The 24,534-nt window shown below is 41.2% G+C and overlaps 1 protein-coding gene across 2 annotated transcripts in view; it reads right to left on the minus strand.

Moving 5' to 3' along the window:
• Window positions 1–24,534, minus strand: part of GRM7 (glutamate metabotropic receptor 7) — a 469,276-nt gene that overhangs the window by 444,451 nt on the left and 291 nt on the right. The window contains exon 1 of one of the 2 annotated variants that reach the window (XM_073645026.1): window positions 24,165–24,534. This exon is cut by the window's right edge and continues 291 nt beyond it. In XM_073645026.1, coding sequence (XP_073501127.1) covers window positions 24,165–24,534 — 370 coding nt within the window. Of the gene's footprint in view, window positions 1–23,205; window positions 23,239–24,164 lie in introns of those variants that run through there. The other variant, XM_073645027.1, reaches the window with a different exon arrangement.

The following is a 24,534-nucleotide window of genomic DNA, read 5'->3' on the forward strand; positions in this document are numbered from 1 at the left end:
TTATATACAGGAGATAACCAGGTTATACCAGCTGTACATATATAATTATATACAGGAGATGCCCGGGTTATACCAGCTGTACATATATAATTATATAAAGGAGATGCCCGGGTTATACCAGCTGTACATATATAATTATATACAGGAGATGCCCGGGTTATACCAGCTGTACATATATAATTATATACAGGAGATGCCCGGGTTATACCAGCTGTACATATATAATTATATACAGGAGATGCCCGGGTTATACCAGCTGTACATATATAATTATATACAGGAGATGCCCGGGTTATACCAGCTGTACATATATAATTATATACAGGAGATGCCCAGGTTATACCAGCTGTACATATATAATTATATACAGGAGATGCCCGGGTTAAACCAGCTGTACATATATAATTATATACAGGAGATGCCCGGGTTATACCAGCTGTACATATATAATTATATACAGGAGATGCCCGGGTTATACCAGCTGTACATATATAATTATATACAGGAGATGCCCGGGTTATACCAGCTGTACATATATAATTATATACAGGAGATGCCCGCGTTATACCAGCTGTACATATATAATTATATACAGGAGATGCCCAGGTTATACCAGCTGTACATATATAATTATATACAGGAGATGTCCAGGTTATACCAGCTATACATATATAATTATATACAGGAGATGCCCAGGTTATACCAGCTGTACATACATAATTATATACAGGAGATGCTCAGGTCATACCAGCTGTACATACATAACTATATACAGGAGATGCCCAGGTTATACCAGCTGTACATATATAATTATATACAGGAGATGCCCAGGTTATACCAGCTGTACATATATAATTATATACAGGAGATGCCCAGGTTATACCAGCTGTACCTATATAATTATATACAGGAGATGCCCAGGTTATACCAGCTGTACATATATAATTATATACAAGAGATGCCCAGGTTATACCAGCTGTACATATATAATTATATACAGGAGATGCCCGGGTTATACCAGCTGTACATATATAATTATATACAGGAGATGCCCGGGTTATACCAGCTGTACATATATAATTATATACAGGAGATGCCCGGGTTATACCAGCTGTACATATAGAATTATATACAGGAGATGCCCGGGTTATACCAGTTGTACATATAGAATTATATACAGGAGATGCCCGGGTTAAACCAGCTGTACATATAGAATTATATACAGGAGATGCCCGGGTTATACCAGCTGTACATATATAATTATATACAGGAGATGCCCAGGTTATACCAGCTGTACATTTATAATTATATACAGGAGATACCCAGGTTATACCAGCTGTACATATATAATTATATACAGGAGATGCCCAGGTTATACCAGCTGTACATATAAAATTATATACAGGAGATACCCAGGTTATACCAGCTGTACATATATATATATACAGGAGATGCCCAGGTTATACCAGCTGTACATATATAATTATATACAGGAGATGCCCAGGTTATACCAGCTGTACATATATATATATATACAGGAGATGCCCAGGTTATACCAGCTGTACATATAGATATACAGGAGATGCCCAGGTTATACCAGCTGTACATATATAATTATATACAGGAGATACCCAGGTTATACCAGCTGTACATATATAATTATATACAGGAGATGCCCGGGTTATACCAGCTGTACATATATAACTATATACAGGAGATGCCCGGGTTATACCAGCTGTATATATATAATTATATACAGGAGATGCCCAGGTTATACCAGCTGTACATATATAATTATATACAGGAGATGCCCAGGTTATACCAGCTGTACATATATATATATACAGGAGATGCCCAGGTTATACCAGCTGTACATATAGATATACAGGAGATGCCCAGGTTATACCAGCTGTACATATATAATTATATACAGGAGATACCCAGGTTATACCAGCTGTACATATATAATTATATACAGGAGATGCCCGGGTTATACCAGCTGTACATATATAACTATATACAGGAGATGCCCGGGTTATACCAGCTGTATATATATAATTATATACAGGAGATGCCCAGGTTATACCAGCTGTACATATATAATTATATACAGGAGATGCCCAGGTTATACCAGCTGTACATATATAACTATATACAGGAGATGCCCAGGTTATACCAGCTGTACATATATAATTATATACAGGAGATGCCCAGGTTATACCAGCTGTACATATATAATTATATACAGGAGATGCCCAGGTTATACCAGCTGTACATATATAATTATATACAAGAGATGCCCAGGTCATACCAGCTGTACATATATAATTATATACAGGAGATGCCCGGGTTATACCAGCTGTACATATATAATTATATACAGGAGATGCCCGGGTTATACCAGCTGTACATATATAATTATATACAGGAGATGCCCGGGTTATACCAGCTGTACATATATAATTATATACAGGAGATGCCCGGGTTATACCAGCTGTACATATAGAATTATATACAGGAGATGCCCGGGTTATACCAGCTGTACATATATAATTATATACAGGAGATGCCCGGGTTATACCAGCTGTACATATATAATTATATACAGGAGATGCCCAGGTTATACCAGCTGTACATATATAATTATATACAGGAGATACCCAGGTTATACCAGCTGTACTTATATATATACAGGAGATGCCCAGGTTATACCAGCTGTACATATATAATTATATACAGGAGATACCCAGGTTATACCAACTGTACATATATATATACAGGAGATGCCCAGGTTATACCAGCTGTACATATATAATTATATACAGGAGATGCCCGGGTTCTACCAGCTGTACATATAGAATTATATACAGGAGATGCCCGGGTTATACCAGCTGTACATATATAATTATATACAGGAGATGCCCGGGTTATACCAGCTGTACATATATAGTTATATACAGGAGATGCCCGGGTTATACCAGCTGTACATATATAATTATATACAGGAGATACCCAGGTTATACCAGCTGTACATATATATATATAGGAGATGCCCAGGTTATACCAGCTGTACATATATAATTATATACAGGAGATGCCCAGGTTATACCGGCTGTACATATATATATATATATACAGGAGATGCCCAGGTTATACCAGCTGTACATATATATATACAGGAGATGCCCAGGTTATACCAGCTGTACATATGTAATTATATACAGGAGATACCCAGGTTATACCAGCTGTACATATATAATTATATACAGGAGATGCCTGGGTTATACCAGCTGTACATATATAACTATATACAGGAGATGCCCGGGTTATACCAGCTGTATATATATAATTATATACAGGAGATGCCCAGGTTATACCAGCTGTACATATATAATTATATACAGGAGATGCCCAGGTTATACCAGCTGTACATATATAACTATATACAGGAGATGCCCAGGTTATACCAGCTGTACATATATAATTATATACAGGAGATGCCCAGGTTATACCAGCTGTACATATATAATTATATACAGGAGATGCCCAGGTTATACCAGCTGTACATATATAATTATATACAAGAGATGCCCAGGTCATACCAGCTGTACATATATAATTATATACAGGAGATGCCCGGGTTATACCAGCTGTACATATATAATTATATACAGGAGATGCCCGGGTTATACCAGCTGTACATATATAATTATATACAGGAGATGCCCGGGTTATACCAGCTGTACATATATAATTATATACAGGAGATGCCCGGGTTATACCAGCTGTACATATAGAATTATATACAGGAGATGCCCGGGTTATACCAGCTGTACATATATAATTATATACAGGAGATGCCCGGGTTATACCAGCTGTACATATATAATTATATACAGGAGATGCCCAGGTTATACCAGCTGTACATATATAATTATATACAGGAGATACCCAGGTTATACCAGCTGTACTTATATATATACAGGAGATGCCCAGGTTATACCAGCTGTACATATATAATTATATACAGGAGATACCCAGGTTATACCAACTGTACATATATATATACAGGAGATGCCCAGGTTATACCAGCTGTACATATATAATTATATACAGGAGATGCCCGGGTTCTACCAGCTGTACATATAGAATTATATACAGGAGATGCCCGGGTTATACCAGCTGTACATATATAATTATATACAGGAGATGCCCGGGTTATACCAGCTGTACATATATAGTTATATACAGGAGATGCCCGGGTTATACCAGCTGTACATATATAATTATATACAGGAGATACCCAGGTTATACCAGCTGTACATATATATATATAGGAGATGCCCAGGTTATACCAGCTGTACATATATAATTATATACAGGAGATGCCCAGGTTATACCAGCTGTACATATATATATATACAGGAGATGCCCAGGTTATACCAGCTGTACATATAGATATACAGGAGATGCCCAGGTTATACCAGCTGTACATATATAATTATATACAGGAGATACCCAGGTTATACCAGCTGTACATATATAATTATATACAGGAGATGCCCGGGTTATACCAGCTGTACATATATAACTATATACAGGAGATGCCCGGGTTATACCAGCTGTATATATATAATTATATACAGGAGATGCCCAGGTTATACCAGCTGTACATATATAATTATATACAGGAGATGCCCAGGTTATACCAGCTGTACATATATAACTATATACAGGAGATGCCCAGGTTATACCAGCTGTACATATATAATTATATACAGGAGATGCCCAGGTTATACCAGCTGTACATATATAATTATATACAGGAGATGCCCAGGTTATACCAGCTGTACATATATAATTATATACAAGAGATGCCCAGGTCATACCAGCTGTACATATATAATTATATACAGGAGATGCCCGGGTTATACCAGCTGTACATATATAATTATATACAGGAGATGCCCGGGTTATACCAGCTGTACATATATAATTATATACAGGAGATGCCCGGGTTATACCAGCTGTACATATATAATTATATACAGGAGATGCCCGGGTTATACCAGCTGTACATATAGAATTATATACAGGAGATGCCCGGGTTATACCAGCTGTACATATATAATTATATACAGGAGATGCCCGGGTTATACCAGCTGTACATATATAATTATATACAGGAGATGCCCAGGTTATACCAGCTGTACATATATAATTATATACAGGAGATACCCAGGTTATACCAGCTGTACTTATATATATACAGGAGATGCCCAGGTTATACCAGCTGTACATATATAATTATATACAGGAGATACCCAGGTTATACCAACTGTACATATATATATACAGGAGATGCCCAGGTTATACCAGCTGTACATATATAATTATATACAGGAGATGCCCGGGTTCTACCAGCTGTACATATAGAATTATATACAGGAGATGCCCGGGTTATACCAGCTGTACATATATAATTATATACAGGAGATGCCCGGGTTATACCAGCTGTACATATATAGTTATATACAGGAGATGCCCGGGTTATACCAGCTGTACATATATAATTATATACAGGAGATACCCAGGTTATACCAGCTGTACATATATATATATAGGAGATGCCCAGGTTATACCAGCTGTACATATATAATTATATACAGGAGATGCCCAGGTTATACCGGCTGTACATATATATATATATACAGGAGATGCCCAGGTTATACCAGCTGTACATATATATATACAGGAGATGCCCAGGTTATACCAGCTGTACATATATAATTATATACAGGAGATACCCAGGTTATACCAGCTGTACATATATAATTATATACAGGAGATGCCTGGGTTATACCAGCTGTACATATATAACTATATACAGGAGATGCCCGGGTTATACCAGCTGTATATATATAATTATATACAGGAGATGCCCAGGTTATACCAGCTGTAGATATATAATTATATACAGGAGATGCCCAGGTTATACCAGCTGTACATATATAACTATATACAGGAGATGCCCAGGTTATACCAGCTGTACATATATAATTATATACAGGAGATGCCCAGGTTATACCAGCTGTACATATATAATTATATACAGGAGATGCCCAGGTTATACCAGCTGTACATATATAATTATATACAAGAGATGCCCAGGTCATACCAGCTGTACATATATAATTATATACAGGAGATGCCCGGGTTATACCAGCTGTACATATATAATTATATACAGGAGATGCCCGGGTTATACCAGCTGTACATATATAATTATATACAGGAGATGCCCGGGTTATACCAGCTGTACATATATAATTATATACAGGAGATGCCCGGGTTATACCAGCTGTACATATAGAATTATATACAGGAGATGCCCGGGTTATACCAGCTGTACATATATAATTATATACAGGAGATGCCCGGGTTATACCAGCTGTACATATATAATTATATACAGGAGATGCCCAGGTTATACCAGCTGTACATATATAATTATATACAGGAGATACCCAGGTTATACCAGCTGTACTTATATATATACAGGAGATGCCCAGGTTATACCAGCTGTACATATGTAATTATATACAGGAGATACCCAGGTTATACCAACTGTACATATATATATACAGGAGATGCCCAGGTTATACCAGCTGTACATATATAATTATATACAGGAGATGCCCGGGTTCTACCAGCTGTACATATAGAATTATATACAGGAGATGCCCGGGTTATACCAGCTGTACATATATAATTATATACAGGAGATGCCCGGGTTATACCAGCTGTACATATATAGTTATATACAGGAGATGCCCGGGTTATACCAGCTGTACATATATAATTATATACAGGAGATACCCAGGTTATACCAGCTGTACATATATATATATAGGAGATGCCCAGGTTATACCAGCTGTACATATATAATTATATACAGGAGATGCCCAGGTTATACCGGCTGTACATATATATATATATACAGGAGATGCCCAGGTTATACCAGCTGTACATATATATATACAGGAGATGCCCAGGTTATACCAGCTGTACATATATAATTATATACAGGAGATACCCAGGTTATACCAGCTGTACATATATAATTATATACAGGAGATGCCTGGGTTATACCAGCTGTACATATATAACTATATACAGGAGATGCCCGGGTTATACCAGCTGTATATATATAATTATATACAGGAGATGCCCAGGTTATACCAGCTGTACATATATAATTATATACAGGAGATACCCAGGTTATACCAGCTGTACATATATAATTATATACAGGAGATACCCAGGTTATACCAGCTGTACATATATATATACAGGAGATGCCCAGGTTATACCAGCTGTACATATATAATTATATACAGGAGATGCCCGGGTTATACCAGCTGTACATATAGAATTATATACAGGAGATGCCCGGGTTATACCAGCTGTACATATAGAATTATATACAGGAGATGCCCGGGTTATACCAGCTGTACATATAGAATTATATACAGGAGATGCCCAGGTTATACCAGCTGTACATATATAATTATATACAGGAGATACCCAGGTTATACCAGCTGTACATATATATATACAGGAGATGCCCAGGTAATACCAGCTGTACATATATAATTATATACAGGAGATACCCAGGTTATACCAGCTGTACATATATATATATATATATACAGGAGATGCCCAGGTTATACCAGCTGTACATATATATATACAGGAGATGCCCAGGTTATACCAGCTGTACATATATAATTATATACAGGAGATACCCAGGTTATACCAGCTGTACATATATATATATACAGGAGATGCCCAGGTTATACCAGCTGTACATATATAATTATATACAGGAGATACCCAGGTTATACCAGCTGTACATATATAATTATATACAGGAGATGCCCGGGTTATACCAGCTGTACATATATAACTATATACAGGAGATGCCCGGGTTATACCAGCTGTACATATATAATTATATACAGGAGATACCCAGGTTATACCAGCTGTACATATATAATTATATACAGGAGATGCCCAGGTTATACCAGCTGTACATATATAATTATATACAGGAGATGCCCGGGTTATACCAGCTGTACATATATAATTATATACAGGAGATACCCAGGTTATACCAGCTGTACATCTATAATTATATACAGGAGATACCCAGGTTATACCAGCTGTACATATATAATTATATACAGGAGATGCCCGGGTTATACCAGCTGTACATATATAATTATATACAGGAGATGCCCGGGTTATACCAGCTGTACATATATATATATACAGGAGATGCCCAGGTTATACCAGCTGTACATATATAATTATATACAGGAGATACCCAGGTTATACCAGCTGTACATATATATATTTATACAGGAGATGCCCAGGTTATACCAGCTGTACATATATATATACAGGAGATGCCCAGGTTATACCAGCTGTACATATATAATTATATACAGGAGATACCCAGGTTATACCAGCTGTACATATATAATTATATACAGGAGATGCCCGGGTTATACCAGCTGTACATATATAACTATATACAGGAGATGCCCGGGTTATACCAGCTGTACATATATAATTATATACAGGAGATGCCCAGGTTATACCAGCTGTACATATATAGTTATATACAGGAGATGCCCGGGTTATACCAGCTGTACATATATAATTATATACAGGAGATACCCAGGTTATACCAGCTGTACATATATATATATAGGAGATGCCCAGGTTATACCAGCTGTACATATATAATTATATACAGGAGATGCCCAGGTTATACCGGCTGTACATATATATATATATACAGGAGATGCCCAGGTTATACCAGCTGTACATATATATATACAGGAGATGCCCAGGTTATACCAGCTGTACATATATAATTATATACAGGAGATACCCAGGTTATACCAGCTGTACATATATAATTATATACAGGAGATGCCTGGGTTATACCAGCTGTACATATATAACTATATACAGGAGATGCCCGGGTTATACCAGCTGTATATATATAATTATATACAGGAGATGCCCAGGTTATACCAGCTGTACATATATAATTATATACAGGAGATACCCAGGTTATACCAGCTGTACATATATAATTATATACAGGAGATACCCAGGTTATACCAGCTGTACATATATATATACAGGAGATGCCCAGGTTATACCAGCTGTACATATATAATTATATACAGGAGATGCCCGGGTTATACCAGCTGTACATATAGAATTATATACAGGAGATGCCCGGGTTATACCAGCTGTACATATAGAATTATATACAGGAGATGCCCGGGTTATACCAGCTGTACATATAGAATTATATACAGGAGATGCCCAGGTTATACCAGCTGTACATATATAATTATATACAGGAGATACCCAGGTTATACCAGCTGTACATATATATATACAGGAGATGCCCAGGTAATACCAGCTGTACATATATAATTATATACAGGAGATACCCAGGTTATACCAGCTGTACATATATATATATATATATACAGGAGATGCCCAGGTTATACCAGCTGTACATATATATATACAGGAGATGCCCAGGTTATACCAGCTGTACATATATAATTATATACAGGAGATACCCAGGTTATACCAGCTGTACATATATATATATACAGGAGATGCCCAGGTTATACCAGCTGTACATATATAATTATATACAGGAGATACCCAGGTTATACCAGCTGTACATATATAATTATATACAGGAGATGCCCGGGTTATACCAGCTGTACATATATAACTATATACAGGAGATGCCCGGGTTATACCAGCTGTACATATATAATTATATACAGGAGATACCCAGGTTATACCAGCTGTACATATATAATTATATACAGGAGATGCCCAGGTTATACCAGCTGTACATATATAATTATATACAGGAGATGCCCGGGTTATACCAGCTGTACATATATAATTATATACAGGAGATACCCAGGTTATACCAGCTGTACATCTATAATTATATACAGGAGATACCCAGGTTATACCAGCTGTACATATATAATTATATACAGGAGATGCCCGGGTTATACCAGCTGTACATATATAATTATATACAGGAGATGCCCGGGTTATACCAGCTGTACATATATATATATACAGGAGATGCCCAGGTTATACCAGCTGTACATATATAATTATATACAGGAGATACCCAGGTTATACCAGCTGTACATATATATATTTATACAGGAGATGCCCAGGTTATACCAGCTGTACATATATATATACAGGAGATGCCCAGGTTATACCAGCTGTACATATATAATTATATACAGGAGATACCCAGGTTATACCAGCTGTACATATATAATTATATACAGGAGATGCCCGGGTTATACCAGCTGTACATATATAACTATATACAGGAGATGCCCGGGTTATACCAGCTGTACATATATAATTATATACAGGAGATGCCCAGGTTATACCAGCTGTACATATATATATATACAGGAGATGCCCAGGTTATACCAGCTGTACATATATAATTATATACAGGAGATACCCAGGTTATACCAGCTGTACATATATAATTATATACAGGAGATGCCCGGGTTATACCAGCTGTACATATATAACTATATACAGGAGATGCCCGGGTTATACCAGCTGTACATATATAATTATATACAGGAGATACCCAGGTTATACCAGCTGTACATATATAATTATATACAGGAGATGCCCAGGTTATACCAGCTGTACATATATAATTATATACAGGAGATACCCAGGTTATACCAGCTGTACATATATAATTATATACAGGAGATGCCCGGGTTATACCAGCTGTACATATATAATTATATACAGGAGATGCCCGGGTTATACCAGCTGTACATATATAACTATATACAGGAGATGCCCGGGTTATACCAGCTGTACATATATAATTATATACAGGAGATACACAGGTTATACCAGCTGTACATATATAATTATATACAGGAGATGCCCAGGTTATACCAGTTGTACATATATAATTATATACAGGAGATACCCAGGTTATACCAGCTGTACATATATAATTATATACAGGAGATGCCCGGGTTATACCAGCTGTACATATATAATTATATACAGGAGATGCCCGGGTTATACCAGCTGTACATATATAACTATATAAAGGAGATGCCCGGATTATACCAGCTGTACATATATAATTATATACAGGAGATACCCAGGTTATACCAGCTGTACATATATAATTATATACAGGAGATGCCCGGGTTATATCAGCTGTACATATATAATTATATACAGGAGATGCCCAGGTTATACCAGCTGTACATATATAACTATATACAGGAGATGCCCGGGTTATACCAGCTATACATATATAATTATATACAGGAGATGCCCGGGTTATACCAGCTGTACATATATAATTATATACAGGAGATGCCCAGGTTATACCGGCTGTACATATATAATTATATACAGGAGATGCCCAGGTTATACCAGCTGTACATATATAATTATATACAGGAAATGCCCAGGTTATACCGGCTGTACATATATAATTATATACAGGAGATGACCAGGTTATACCAGCTGTACATATATAATTATATACAGGAGATACACAGGTTATACCAGCTGTACATATATAATTATATACAGGAGATGCCCAGGTTATACCAGCTGTACATATATAATTATATACAGGAGATGCCCGGGTTATACCAGCTGTACATATAGAATTATATACAGGAGATGCCCGGGTTATACCAGCTGTACATATAGAATTATATACAGGAGATGCCCGGGTTATACCAGCTGTACATATAGAATTATATACAGGAGATGCCTAGGTTATACCAGCTGTACATATATAATTATATACAGGAGATACCCAGGTTATACCAGCTGTACATATATATATACAGGAGATGCCCAGGTTATACCAGCTGTACATATATAATTATATACAGGAGATACCCAGGTTATACCAGCTGTACATATATATATATATATATATACAGGAGATGCCCAGGTTATACCAGCTGTACATATATATATACAGGAGATGCCCAGGTTATACCAGCTGTACATATATAATTATATACAGGAGATACCCAGGTTATACCAGCTGTACATATATAATTATATACAGGAGATGCCCGGGTTATACCAGCTGTACATATATAACTATATACAGGAGATGCCCGGGTTATACCAGCTGTACATATATAATTATATACAGGAGATGCCCAGGTTATAGCAGCTGTACATATATATATATACAGGAGATGCCCAGGTTATACCAGCTGTACATATATAATTATATACAGGAGATACCCAGGTTATACCAGCTGTACATATATAATTATATACAGGAGATGCCCGGGTTATACCAGCTGTACATATATAACTATATACAGGAGATGCTCGGGTTATACCAGCTGTACATATATAATTATATACAGGAGATACCCAGGTTATACCAGCTGTACATATATAATTATATACAGGAGATGCCCAGGTTATACCAGCTGTACATATATAATTATATACAGGAGATGCTCGGGTTATACCAGCTGTACATATATAATTATATACAGGAGATACCCAGGTTATACCAGCTGTACATATATAATTATATACAGGAGATACCCAGGTTATACCAGCTGTACATATATAATGATATACAGGAGATACCCATGTTATACCAGCTGTACATATATAATTATATACAGGAGGTACCTAGGTTATACCAGCTGTACATATATAATTATATGCAGGAGATGCCCAGGTTATACCAGCTGTACATATATAATTATATACAGGAGATACCCAGGTTATACCAGCTGTACATATATAATTATATACAGGAGATGCTCAGGTTATACCAGCTGTACATATATAATTATATACAGGAGATGCCCAGGTTATACCAGCTGTACATATATAATTATATACAGGAGATGCCCAGGTTATACCAGCTGTACATATATAATTATACACAGGAGATGCCAGGTTATACCAGCTGTACTTATATATATACAGGAGATCATGGTGCGGAGTCATAAACACCCCAGGACTTCGATCTCGTCTCTGAGCTGATGTGTCAGTGAGAGGTCGGTGATTTGCTGGGATGAGGTTAGGCATTAGATGTGAGTGCAGCTCTGGAGCTGTTGATTAATACTTAATACGTCTAATGCTAGTGTACATAAGGAATGATGGGTAAAGCAGTCCAGGGGTCCATAACAGAGTGAATGTCCCACAATGGGGGTCCTGACCATCAGACCTGTACCCGTCTGTCCTTTTGGGACGCCCCTTCTCCTTATAGCTGAGGATATAGAAGAATCCAGTCGGTTACAGACACATTTGATGGATTTTTGGTTTCATCTCTTCTAGACTCGACTGAAGACCAATCATCAGGATGAATGATAGGGGTTGTCAGCGATTCATCATCACAAATTAATGGACGTGACCCCCTGAAGCCCCACAATCAGACTGCGCAATCAACTTCTCGCAGCCATAAAACAATACGCGGGGCCAATGAGCCCGATGTTAATGGCAATTAGCACAGAATGACGGAAAGTGTCTTATTATTTAATGACGATCCCTTTAATTATCTGTGACATTTTCAATTGACTGCTAAAGGTTTAATGAGTGGATGTCGCTGGCTTTATAAATGCATCTATGTCTCTTGGAATGAGGCCTTAAAATAATCAGACACGGGAGGATCTATTGGTCACAGTGGTCACTGGAGGCAATAAACTTGTACATTGGGACGTCAGCAAGAGCAGAAAGTGCTTCTAAAGAGTCCGGGCGACCCAACATCTACAGACGACACATAGGCAGCTCATTGATTTCACTAAGGACTGTGTAATACTTCACTTCTCCTGTGGTGGCGCTGCAGAGAAATTGAAAACTTGCCGCCTGGCTCCCCACACATTACAGCTACTAGCTGAAAAGCAAAAAAATCCTGATCTACTGTTTTCAAAAATGTTAATGAGCCAAAGTCCAATAATTGCAGTATCCGGACCCCTGACATTCATTCCTATTGTTACATGGGAAATGGGGCAATTGTAAAGTATCAGCGTCAACGATAACAACAAGATGTAAAATTGATGGACCTAGGTCTTTTTTCAACCTATGTATAATGTAACAACTCAGGTTTATCATCATCATCAAACTATGAAATATTGTTACTTTTTTTTTTCTTTTCGAAAAGCTTTCTAGGGTCACAATACCCGCACGGTCTTATTTTCTTTGCTCCCTTCTGACCCCACTAGCTGCCTTCACTTGCTGACTCCTTACTCATTTGCTTCCTCTTGCTTTTTGCTGTTTATACCCTTTCTTGCTGCCTTGCTTTAATATCTTCCTCCATTTTGCCATCTCTAGCAGTATCTCTTCGTTTCACTCTTGCTGTCTCCTCTGTCTGCAGTTTGCCTCCTCTTGCTGTCTCCACCATATACTTAAGCTAGTAGTCTCCTGTGCCTGCATCCAGCTTTCCTCCTCTTTCAGCCTCCACTATTACTTGCAGCTTTTGCCTCCTCTTGCAGCCTTCACTATACACTTGCATTGTATGTCTCCTCTTGCAGCCTCCACTATACACTTGCACTGTTTTTCTCCTCTTGCTGCCTCCTCTATATACTTACACTATTTTCCTCCTCTGGCAGCCTCCACTATACACTTGCATTGTATGTCTCCTCTTGTAGCCTCCACTATACACTTGCACTGTTTGTCTCCTCTTGCAGCTTCCACTATACACTTGCACTGTTTGTCTCCTCCTGCTGCCTCCACTATATACTTGCACTGCTTTCCTCCTCTGGCAGCCTCCACTATACACTTGCATTGTTTGTCTCCTCTTGCAGCCTCCACTATACACTTGCATTGTATGTCTCCTCTTGCAGCCTCCACTATACAATTGCATTGTATGTCTCCTCTTGCAGCCTCCACTATACACTTGCACTGTTTGTCTCCTCTTGCTGCCTCCTCTATACACTTGCACTGTTTGTCTCCTCTTGCAGCCTCCACTATTCACTTGCACTGTTTGTCTCCTCTTGCAGCCTCCACTATACACTTGCACTGTTTGCCTTCCCTTGCAGTCTCCACTATTACTTGCACTGTTTTCCTGCTCTGGCAGCCTCCACTATACACTTGCACTGTTTGCCTCCTCTTGCAGTCTCCACTATTACTTGCACTGTTTGCCTCCTCTTGCTGCACCTCCCTCTTTTGTTGCCTCCACTAGCTTTCTGAGCTTTCAGCTTCCTTTTAGCATCCCTATTTGCTGCCTCCACTATCTGCATGCACTTTTTGCCTCCTCTTGCTTCCTTGCATTCAGAGCTGTCATTCCCTTCAGAGCTGTCATTCCCTTCTGTCCCCGTCACCTTTGTACATTCAGAAATGAAACTTGTGGCTCCGTCTCCAGCTCTTTATTCTGGAATTGTGCACAATTAATTCAATTTCAGAAAGTCGACGACTAAGGGTGAAATGTCAGACGGAATCTTTCTGCTGTTATTGGCCCCTGATATTACTTCAGAGGCATAGAGCCATGTTCTTCCGCCAACCCCAGGGAACCAGCGCCGTCTACTTAAAGGGAACAGAATATCTTTTTTTTTTCCTGGGGGAGGGATTTTTTTCTTCTACATGTTTGTAGGCTATGGATTCACTGACTCCAGTGATTTTGCATTGTATTGTACCTAGGGCAAAGAAGCTACACAGTCATGACAGATTATATAACTGCAAGACTGCAAAGCATAAGAAACTCTAGATTCTCGTCCGTCCATCAGTCAGTCTCTCCCAAGGCTGATAACAGAGAAAACAGATTGTTTACACCCTTTCTACAGTCAGCCTCTTTCTGGCCTGCAATGGCTGATAACCGAGAACAATAGATTTCCCCCTTTCTATAGTCAGCCTTTTTCTCGTATGAAATGGCAGATAACAGAAAACAATAACCTGCATTCAACCTTTCTTACAGTCTTTTCCTTGCCTGAAATGACCGATTACAGGGCAGAATTCTGTATGTGTAACTGGAAATGTAGAAAAATCATTAAATATTTGCAAATCTTATGTGAGAGTTTCCATCGTGGAGCCATTGTGCGTCCCCTCTGCTGTCACTCAATAATCTGACTCCTGGTGGGCATCAATTTGCAGTTCATTATTACTTTCTGGTTCCTCTGAACTTCCAGTTGTGAATTCATTTTCTTCCATCAGGACCTAGAAACGATGGTGTCATCTCCTGCACTGACAGTCGTTCCTCCCAGGGGTATTTCACGACTTCCGTAGCTACAGCAGCAATTGAATGGTGCAAATTGCCAACCGCCAGGTTTACAGTAATTAGTGGCATGGTCTAGAGTCCTGGGCATGGAGCGAGCATTATCCTGGAAATGCAATTTATTGATTCAGAATACAGACTGTGCTGAAAAGGGGATAGGGATATAATGACTGAGGCCCAGATACTACAGCCCACCTCATCACCCCCAGCCTTGCTCTCCTTGACCCCCTTTTCTTTGTAAAATTAGATTCAGGCCACATAGTTTACTGCTCAGGTGCTCAGCAGAGGCAGAGGAGCTGCAGGACAATTATGGAACTATTTACAAACATTGTATCTTTATTGTATCCTTCATTGTTCTTCGATGCTTTCTACATTGTAGCAGCTCACGGCTTGCCTGTTATCTCCATGACACGTCTTTTACCAGTAATTATGTGTAAAATCGCTAAAGTGAGAATACTGAATTAGAAAAACATTACAGCTTCCTGCTAAAACAGCGCCACCCCTGTCCACAGGTTGTGTGTGGCCTTGCAGCTCAGCCACATTCATCTCAATGGAGCTAAGCTGCAATACCTGGCACAGCCACAGACACATGTGGTGTCCCGCTGTCACTTACAATAAGCTCTGGAGGCAGACTCTCAGGAAGATCTATGTCCGGCCCATAGATCTTAACAGCTCATTTAATATATTGAAAAAAAAAAGTGGATTTCTCTGAAATAAGACATCGGATTGCAGATATCAAGGTGTCATCTTAGTCACCTTTCTATGTCCTCAATGCCCATATAGACGGCTTAGGAGGGTTTATCCTACTGACAGATTCCCTTTGGGAAAGAAATCGTGTTTTTCTACTACTGTAAGAGATAAAGTTCCTCATGTTTTTGCCTTTAGAGGGGTTTTGTTTCTCTGGATCATCTCTGTAGGATTGTAGGTTTAATATAATGGCCTTTTTGGCGTCTTTTTTTAACCTTCAGTAGATAGATGGCCACATGCCATGTGATAACTTTGCTCCACACACGAGTGAAAGACTTTAAAAGTTTACCAAGAAATGATGCACAATGGAAAATCTGCAAAATAAAAACTAAATTTGTCCTGTGCCTTATCTGCGGAGTTAGAATCCATAATCTGTAAAAGGACCCCAACCCTCCACACAGCCATTACACCAGGGGTATATTCTGACGTAACCTTTGGGCCCCTGCAGGCAACGGAGGGTCACAGTGTAATAAATCTACATTATTTATAGGCGAGTAAATACAGTGTCACTGTCAGGTTACAGGCATTAAAGTGTTAAAATTTTAGGATATGTATCTAAGTAATACAGAGTTATATTGTCTCTGTAGTATGGTTACATGGTCTCTGTCTCTGTAGTATGGTTACATGGTCCCTGTCCCTGTAGTATGGTTACATGGTCTCTGTAGTATGGTTACATGGTCTCTGTAGTATTGTTACATGGTCTCTGTAGTATGGTTATATTGTCTCTGTAGTATGGTTATATTGTCTCTGTAGTATGGTTACATGGTCCCTGACTCTGTAGTATGGTTATATGGTCCCTGTCTCTGTAGTATGGTTACATGGTCCCTGACTCTGTAGTATGGTTACATGGTCCCTGACTCTGTAGTATGGTTACATGGTCTCTGTAGTATGGTTACATGGTCTCTGTAGTATGGTTACATGGTCCCTGACTCTGTAGTATGGTTATATGGTCCCTGTCTCTGTAGTATGGTTACATGGTCCCTGACTCTGTAGTATGGTTACATGGTCCCTGACTCTGTAGTATGGTTACATGGTCTCTGTAGTATGGTTACATGGTCTCTGTAGTATGGTTACATGGTCTCTGTAGTATGGTTACGTGGTCTCTGTCTCGGTAGTATGGTTACATTGTCTTTGTAGTATGGTTACATTGTCTCGGTCTCTGTAGTATGGTTACATGGTCCCTGCCTCTGTAGTATCGTGACATTGTCTCTGTCTCTGTAGTATGGTTACATGGTCCCTGCCTCTGTAGTATGGTTACATTGTCTCTGTAGTATGGTTACATGGTCCCTGCCTCTGTAGTATGGTTACATTGTCTCTGTCTCTGTAGGATGGTTACATTGTCTCTGTCTCTGTAGTATGGTTACATGGTCCCTGCCTCTGTAGTATGGTGACATTGTCTCTGTCTCTGTAGTATGGTTACATTCTCTCTGTCTCTGTAGTATGGTTACATGGTCCCTGCCTCTGTAGTATGGTTACATTGTCTCTGTAGTATGGTTACATGGCCCCTGCCTCTGTAGTATGGTTACATGGTTTCTGTAGTATGGTTATATGGTCTCTGTAGTATGGTTACATGGTCTCTGTAGTGTGGTTACATTGTCTCTGTCTCGGTAGTATGGTTACATTGTCTCTGTAGTATGGTTACATGGCCCCTGCCTCTGTAGCATGGTTATATGGTCTCTTTAGTATGGTTACATGGTCTCTGTAGTGTGGTTACATGGTCTCTGTAGTATGGTTACATTGTCTCTGTCTCAGTAGTATGGTTACATTGTCTCTGACTCTGTAGTATGGTTACATTGTCTCTGTCTCTGTAGTATGGTTACATTGTCTCTGACTCTGTAGTATGGTTACATGGTCTCTGTAGTGTGGTTACATGGTCTCTGTAGTATGGTTACATGGTCTCTGTAGTGTGGTTACATGGTCTCTGTAGTGTGGTTACATGGTCTCTGTAGTATGGTTACATGGTCTCTGTAGTGTGGTTACATGGTCTCTGTAGTGTGGTTACATGGTCTCTGTAGTATGGTTACATGGTCTCTGTAGTATGGTTACATGGTCTCTGTGGTATGGTTATATGGTCTCTGTAGTGTGGTTACATGGTCTCTGTAGTATGGTTACATGGTCCCTGCCTCTGTAGTATGGTTACATTGTCTCTGTCTCTGTAGGATGGCTACATTGTCTCTGTCTCTGTAGTATGGTTACATGGTCCCTGTCTCTGTAGTATGGTTACATTGTCTCTATCTCGGTAATATGGTTACATTGTCTCTGTCTCTGTAGTATGGTTACATGGTCCCTGCCTCTGTAGTATGGTGACATTGTCTCTGTCTCTGTAGTATGGTTACATTCTCTCTGTCTCTGTAGTATGGTTACATGGTCCCTGCCTCTGTAGTATGGTTACATTGTCTCTGTAGTATGGTTACATGGCCCCTGCCTCTGTAGTATGGTTACATGGTTTCTGTAGTATGGTTATATGGTCTCTGTAGTATGGTTACATGGTCTCTGTAGTGTGGTTACATGGTCTCTGTAGTGTGGTTACATGGTCTCTGTCTCGGTAGTATGGTTACATTGTCTCTGTAGTATGGTTACATGGCCCCTGCCTCTGTAGTATGGTTATATGGTCTCTGTAGTATGGTTACATGGTCTCTGTAGTGTGGTTACATGGTCTCTGTAGTATGGTTACATTGTCTCTGTCTCAGTAGTATGGTTACATTGTCTCTGACTCTGTAGTATGGTTACATTGTCTCTGTCTCTGTAGTATGGTTACATTGTCTCTGACTCTGTAGTATGGTTACATGGTCTCTGTAGTGTGGTTACATGGTCTCTGTAGTGTGGTTACATGGTCTCTGTAGTATGGTTACATGGTCTCTGTAGTATGGTTACATGGTCTCTGTAGTATGGTTATATGGTCTCAGTAGTGTGGTTACATGGTCTCTGTAGTGTGGTTACATGGTCTCTGTAGTATGGTTACATGATCTCTGTAGTATGGTTACATGGTCTCTGTAGTATGGTTACATGGTCTCTGTAGTATGGTTATATGGTCTCTGTAGTATGGTTACATGGTCTCTGTAGTATGGTTATATGGTCTCTGACTCTGTGGAAGCTGTGGATTCTGGAAAGAGTTAAACTCACAAAAGCTGGAAGTGAATATGAGGGACGGCAGTGATTTATCAATAAGTGAGAGGCAGTAATGGATCAGCAGCTGGTGGGCGGGGAAAAATTAACAGTATTTTCTCTGGTCTTCAGACCACAGGGAAACCTCTTATTGTTTGAAACTCAGTGTGAAGTGATTAATGGAGTAAGGTTTACCAGCTGCAAGATAGTACAGAAGACGGGAACATGGGGTAGAATGGAGGGGGAGGAGAGGCAATGAATGGATCAGGGGCGGCTTCTGGCCACTGACGGCTTCTAAAGGTAGAAGAGAAGGGAGCGAAGACGTGAGAGGCAAGGATGGATAATGAAGATGAGACAGAGTATGATAAGGGGAGGGAGAGGAAGAGAGAGAAAGGGAGAATGGAGGGAGGAAGGGTGTAAGGAAGGCAGGAAGGAAGGAAAAAGAAAGGAGGAAGGCAGGTAGGAGAGGGAGAAAGTAATGAGAGGGAGAAAGTAATGAAGCTAGAGAACTTAAGAGGAAGAAAAAAATAAAGAAAGAAAAATAAAAAAAAAAGAAAGAAAAATAAAGAAAGAAAAGAATGAGAGAAAGAAAGAGGAAAAAAGGAATGGGGTAGGGAGGGAGGTAGAAAGGGGGGAAGAAGCAGGAAGGAATAGGTTAAAGAAACAAGTGAAGAAGAAAGTAAAGAAAGAAGGAAGGAAGAAGAAAGAATGAAGGAAAGAAGGGATAAAGGAATAAAAGAAGAAATGCAAGAAAGAAGGGTAGGGAAAGAGTGGGAGAAAAAATGAAAATAAACAAGGATAATGTGAAAGAATAAGAAAGATGTAAGCAGAGAAAGCATAGAAGAAGGGAAGATAAGGGATGTGGGGAAACAGAGATAAAGGAAGGTAAAGGCAGAAAACATACAACCGATGAGATAAGAGCAGAAAATTAGAAAAGGGGGGAAAAGAAGAAGACTGGAGAGAAGAATGACAGAAAGGCAGAGAATGAGACAAGAGAGATGGAGGGTGGAAGACGCGGCAGAGACAGTTCTTATGTAGGAGCAAGAAATAAATGACAGAAAAAGTGAGCAGGAAAAATACACAAATATAGAAATGATCAGAGCTGAGGTTTCTACAATTCTAAGCAGAGCAGCTAACTGTGAAGACTACAACTCTCAACATGGCATGCAGGTGCTGCAGTTCAATAACTGTGAAGCTACAGGTTGCCCACCTGCTCTATATGGGAGCAGACCACTCTCATGTCTCAGAAGCTACCCCCACCTCTCCAGCCCCTCATACTGAGCCTTTATGCAGGAGAATCTTTGCTCATGGAGGAGCCGGGTCCCACTGTGTACATACAGTATACATACAGTATATATATATATTCACACCTGGCCTTCTATTCAGCCATAATGCTGTGTAAAGGGACAGGTCCTTGCACAATCCTGGGTGCCCTAAACAATGACCATTAATATTGTAGTAGGGGGACATTGTCCAGAATGGGGGGGGGGCGGTGCAGGATGTGTTCTGGTAATTCACTAGACAGGTGTGAGAGTCGCCATCTGCCCCCAGTATCAGTAACACATCCTCGTCTACCGCAGCACTAGTGCAATGTTGTCTTAATGAGAATGTAACCCCCTGATATAAAGCTGAGCTGCACTCGGAGAATCTACAGCACATTGATGCAGATCTGTAATTAATGATGGTGTCTGCAAACTCCGACTCTGTGCAGAAATCGCTCACTGCAGAAATAACCAGTTTTATGTCTCTAATAAACACTTCGATCAGGGGGGAGGGGGTGTCTGTATATTCAATATACAAGGAGAATTCATTACAGCAAAATGCAGAGGACAGGTGGCTGAGAAATACCAAGGCGGACTCCATGCACTGCTCCACTGACAGACAGAGGATGAGACATCTGTAATGTATCCAGAGCGGGTGAGCGATGTGCACACGGCGCGGGCATTGTGTGCGGTAATGCAGGATGTGTGCTGCCAGCTGCTCATTAACCGCATGCAATAGGTGAGGACCCCACAATGTGTTTGCGTCTCTGCGCGTCTCTGCGGCTCTAGCTCCATCCACACTGTGCATTCAGCTGCAGAACATACACTTCATTATCTGGAGGGTGGGAGTGAAGATCTGCACAGGGGGAGGTCAAGGAAATAGGATTTTATACTTAAGTACTTGCGATTATTAAATCACTTGATGAATGTAACATCATCAGGGGCCACTGCACTTTACAAAGTGGCATCTCTGCCCTAGCTCATCGGTGCCCCCCATTCTGGAGAGATCATGGGTCCTATGTGCAGGGCGATGCTACATGTAACAGCTATGGGTGATTATAAGCCCTGGTGCACACACACAGCAGAACTGCTGGACTCCAGCACCATGGACAGAGCCTTCCCCATCACTCACCCCCAGGACAGGCTGCGGTAATATCAGAGGGATGCAATTGTCAGCAGCTTGTGTGAGAACAAGCACAGAAGAATAGCTGCGTCTTGTGTCGGTGCTTCCACCGTCCAGTCCATGGTGCTACAAGTGTTTTATCCAAAGAGGAATCTGAGAAAACCGCATGAAATCGTCCTGTGCAGAAGAGGTTTATAAGACTTATTGTCGCCTTTGTTACCTGCAGATACTTTCATTACAATAATCTAATAAAGGAGGCAGGTTCCAGCCCATCAGTCCATTCCCAGAAGGAAGGGGTTAATATCATGTCATGGACACCTAAACATTCCTCTAAACAATCCCCCCACACCCACTCACTCACATACAGTCATCAGCGACATCTCCCACACAGCAGCGACAAGAGGCTGCGACAACGATGAGCCATGGTCAGTGACCAGCAATGAAGGAGAAGGATCTCATTAATGGCAGCAGGGACTGGGGTGGGATGTCACCTCTGTGGAGGGGTCTCACAGTCCATTCATCACTGCGGACTATTCTGCCCCCACATGTGCAAAATCCACAATACACGTCCAAATCCACGGAGCCGGTGCAAGAAAAGCGCGTAAAATCCGAGCAAGTGCCGACAGGAGCGTTACCTGAGGAGGCGCTGCCATCAGAGGCCATGTACGGGGGCCAGCTCCTAGAGGGGACCCCACCAAAGAGCATCCGTGGGGAAGGGGTGCAAGGCATGAAAGGGGATGGGGGGAAGGGACAGATCCTGGACTGCAAGCGCATGGATGAGAGGAAACGCAACATGTGAAGCATGTGAACACATTGCTGTCCATCCGCCTGACAATATGACAGCTCCGGCCACCTGACAGCTCCGGCCACCTGACAGCTCCGGCCACCTGACAGCTCCAGCCACCTGACAGCTCCAGCCACCTGACAGCTCCGGCCAGCAGACAACTCCGGCCACCTGACAGCTCCGGTCACCTGACAGCTCCGGCCACCTGACAGCTCCGGCCACCTGACAGCTCCAGCCAGCAGACAGCTCCGGCCACCTGACAGCTCCAGCCAGCAGACAGCTCGGGCCAGCTCATAGCTCCGGCCACCTGACAGCTCCGGCCAGCTCATAGCTCCAGCCACCTGACAGCTCCGGCCAGCAGACAGCTCCGGCCGGCAGACAGCTCCAGCCAGCAGACAGCTCGGGCCAGCAGACAGCTCCGGCCAGCAGACAGCTCCGGCCACCTGACAGCTCCAGCCAGCAGACAGCTCGGGCCAGCTCATAGCTCCGGCCACCTGACAGCTCCGGCCAGCTCATAGCTCCAGCCACCTGACAGCTCCGGCCAGCAGACAGCTCCGGCCAGCAGACAGCTCCGGCCACCTGACAGCTCCAGCCAGCAGACAGCTCGGGCCAGCTCATAGCTCCAGCCACCTGACAGCTCCGGCCAGCTCATAGCTCCGGCCACCTGACAGCTCCGGCCGGCAGACAGCTCCAGCCAGCAGACAGCTCGGGCCAGCAGACAGCTCGGGCCAGCAGACAGCTCCGGCCACCTGACAGCTCAGGCCAGCTCATAGCTCCGGCCACTTGACAGCTCCGGCCAGCGACTCCTACCTGGAACAGGCGCAGAATGTTGGCCACCATGATGGACACAGAACTTTCCGACGCCCCGATCACTCCCACCACTTTCTCCGGGCGCACGTAGACCGGCGGCTCCCCGTTGGTGCAGCGCGCGTCGGACGCGTCCTTCTGGATCAGCGCCTGCACGAAGGTGAGCGACTGCTCCAGCGCGTAGGTGTCCCGGGAGCAGGTGTCCAGGATCCGCGCCCCCAGGGTGATGTTCGGCAGCAGCTCGGGGTCGCTGTTGATCTGGTCGATCGCATAGAGCATGGCTTCCAGCCTGTGGATCCCGTTCTCTTTCCTTATATCCCCGCACGGCATTCCTGCAAATCCCCTGGAGTGGACGGGAAAAAGCCCCCCCAAA

The sequence above is a fragment of the Phyllobates terribilis genome, unplaced genomic scaffold (genome assembly GCF_046119375.1).
Source record: "Phyllobates terribilis strain yellow unplaced genomic scaffold, ASM4611937v1 Scaffold_8__6_contigs__length_399053987, whole genome shotgun sequence".
NCBI lineage: Eukaryota > Metazoa > Chordata > Amphibia > Anura > Dendrobatidae > Phyllobates > Phyllobates terribilis.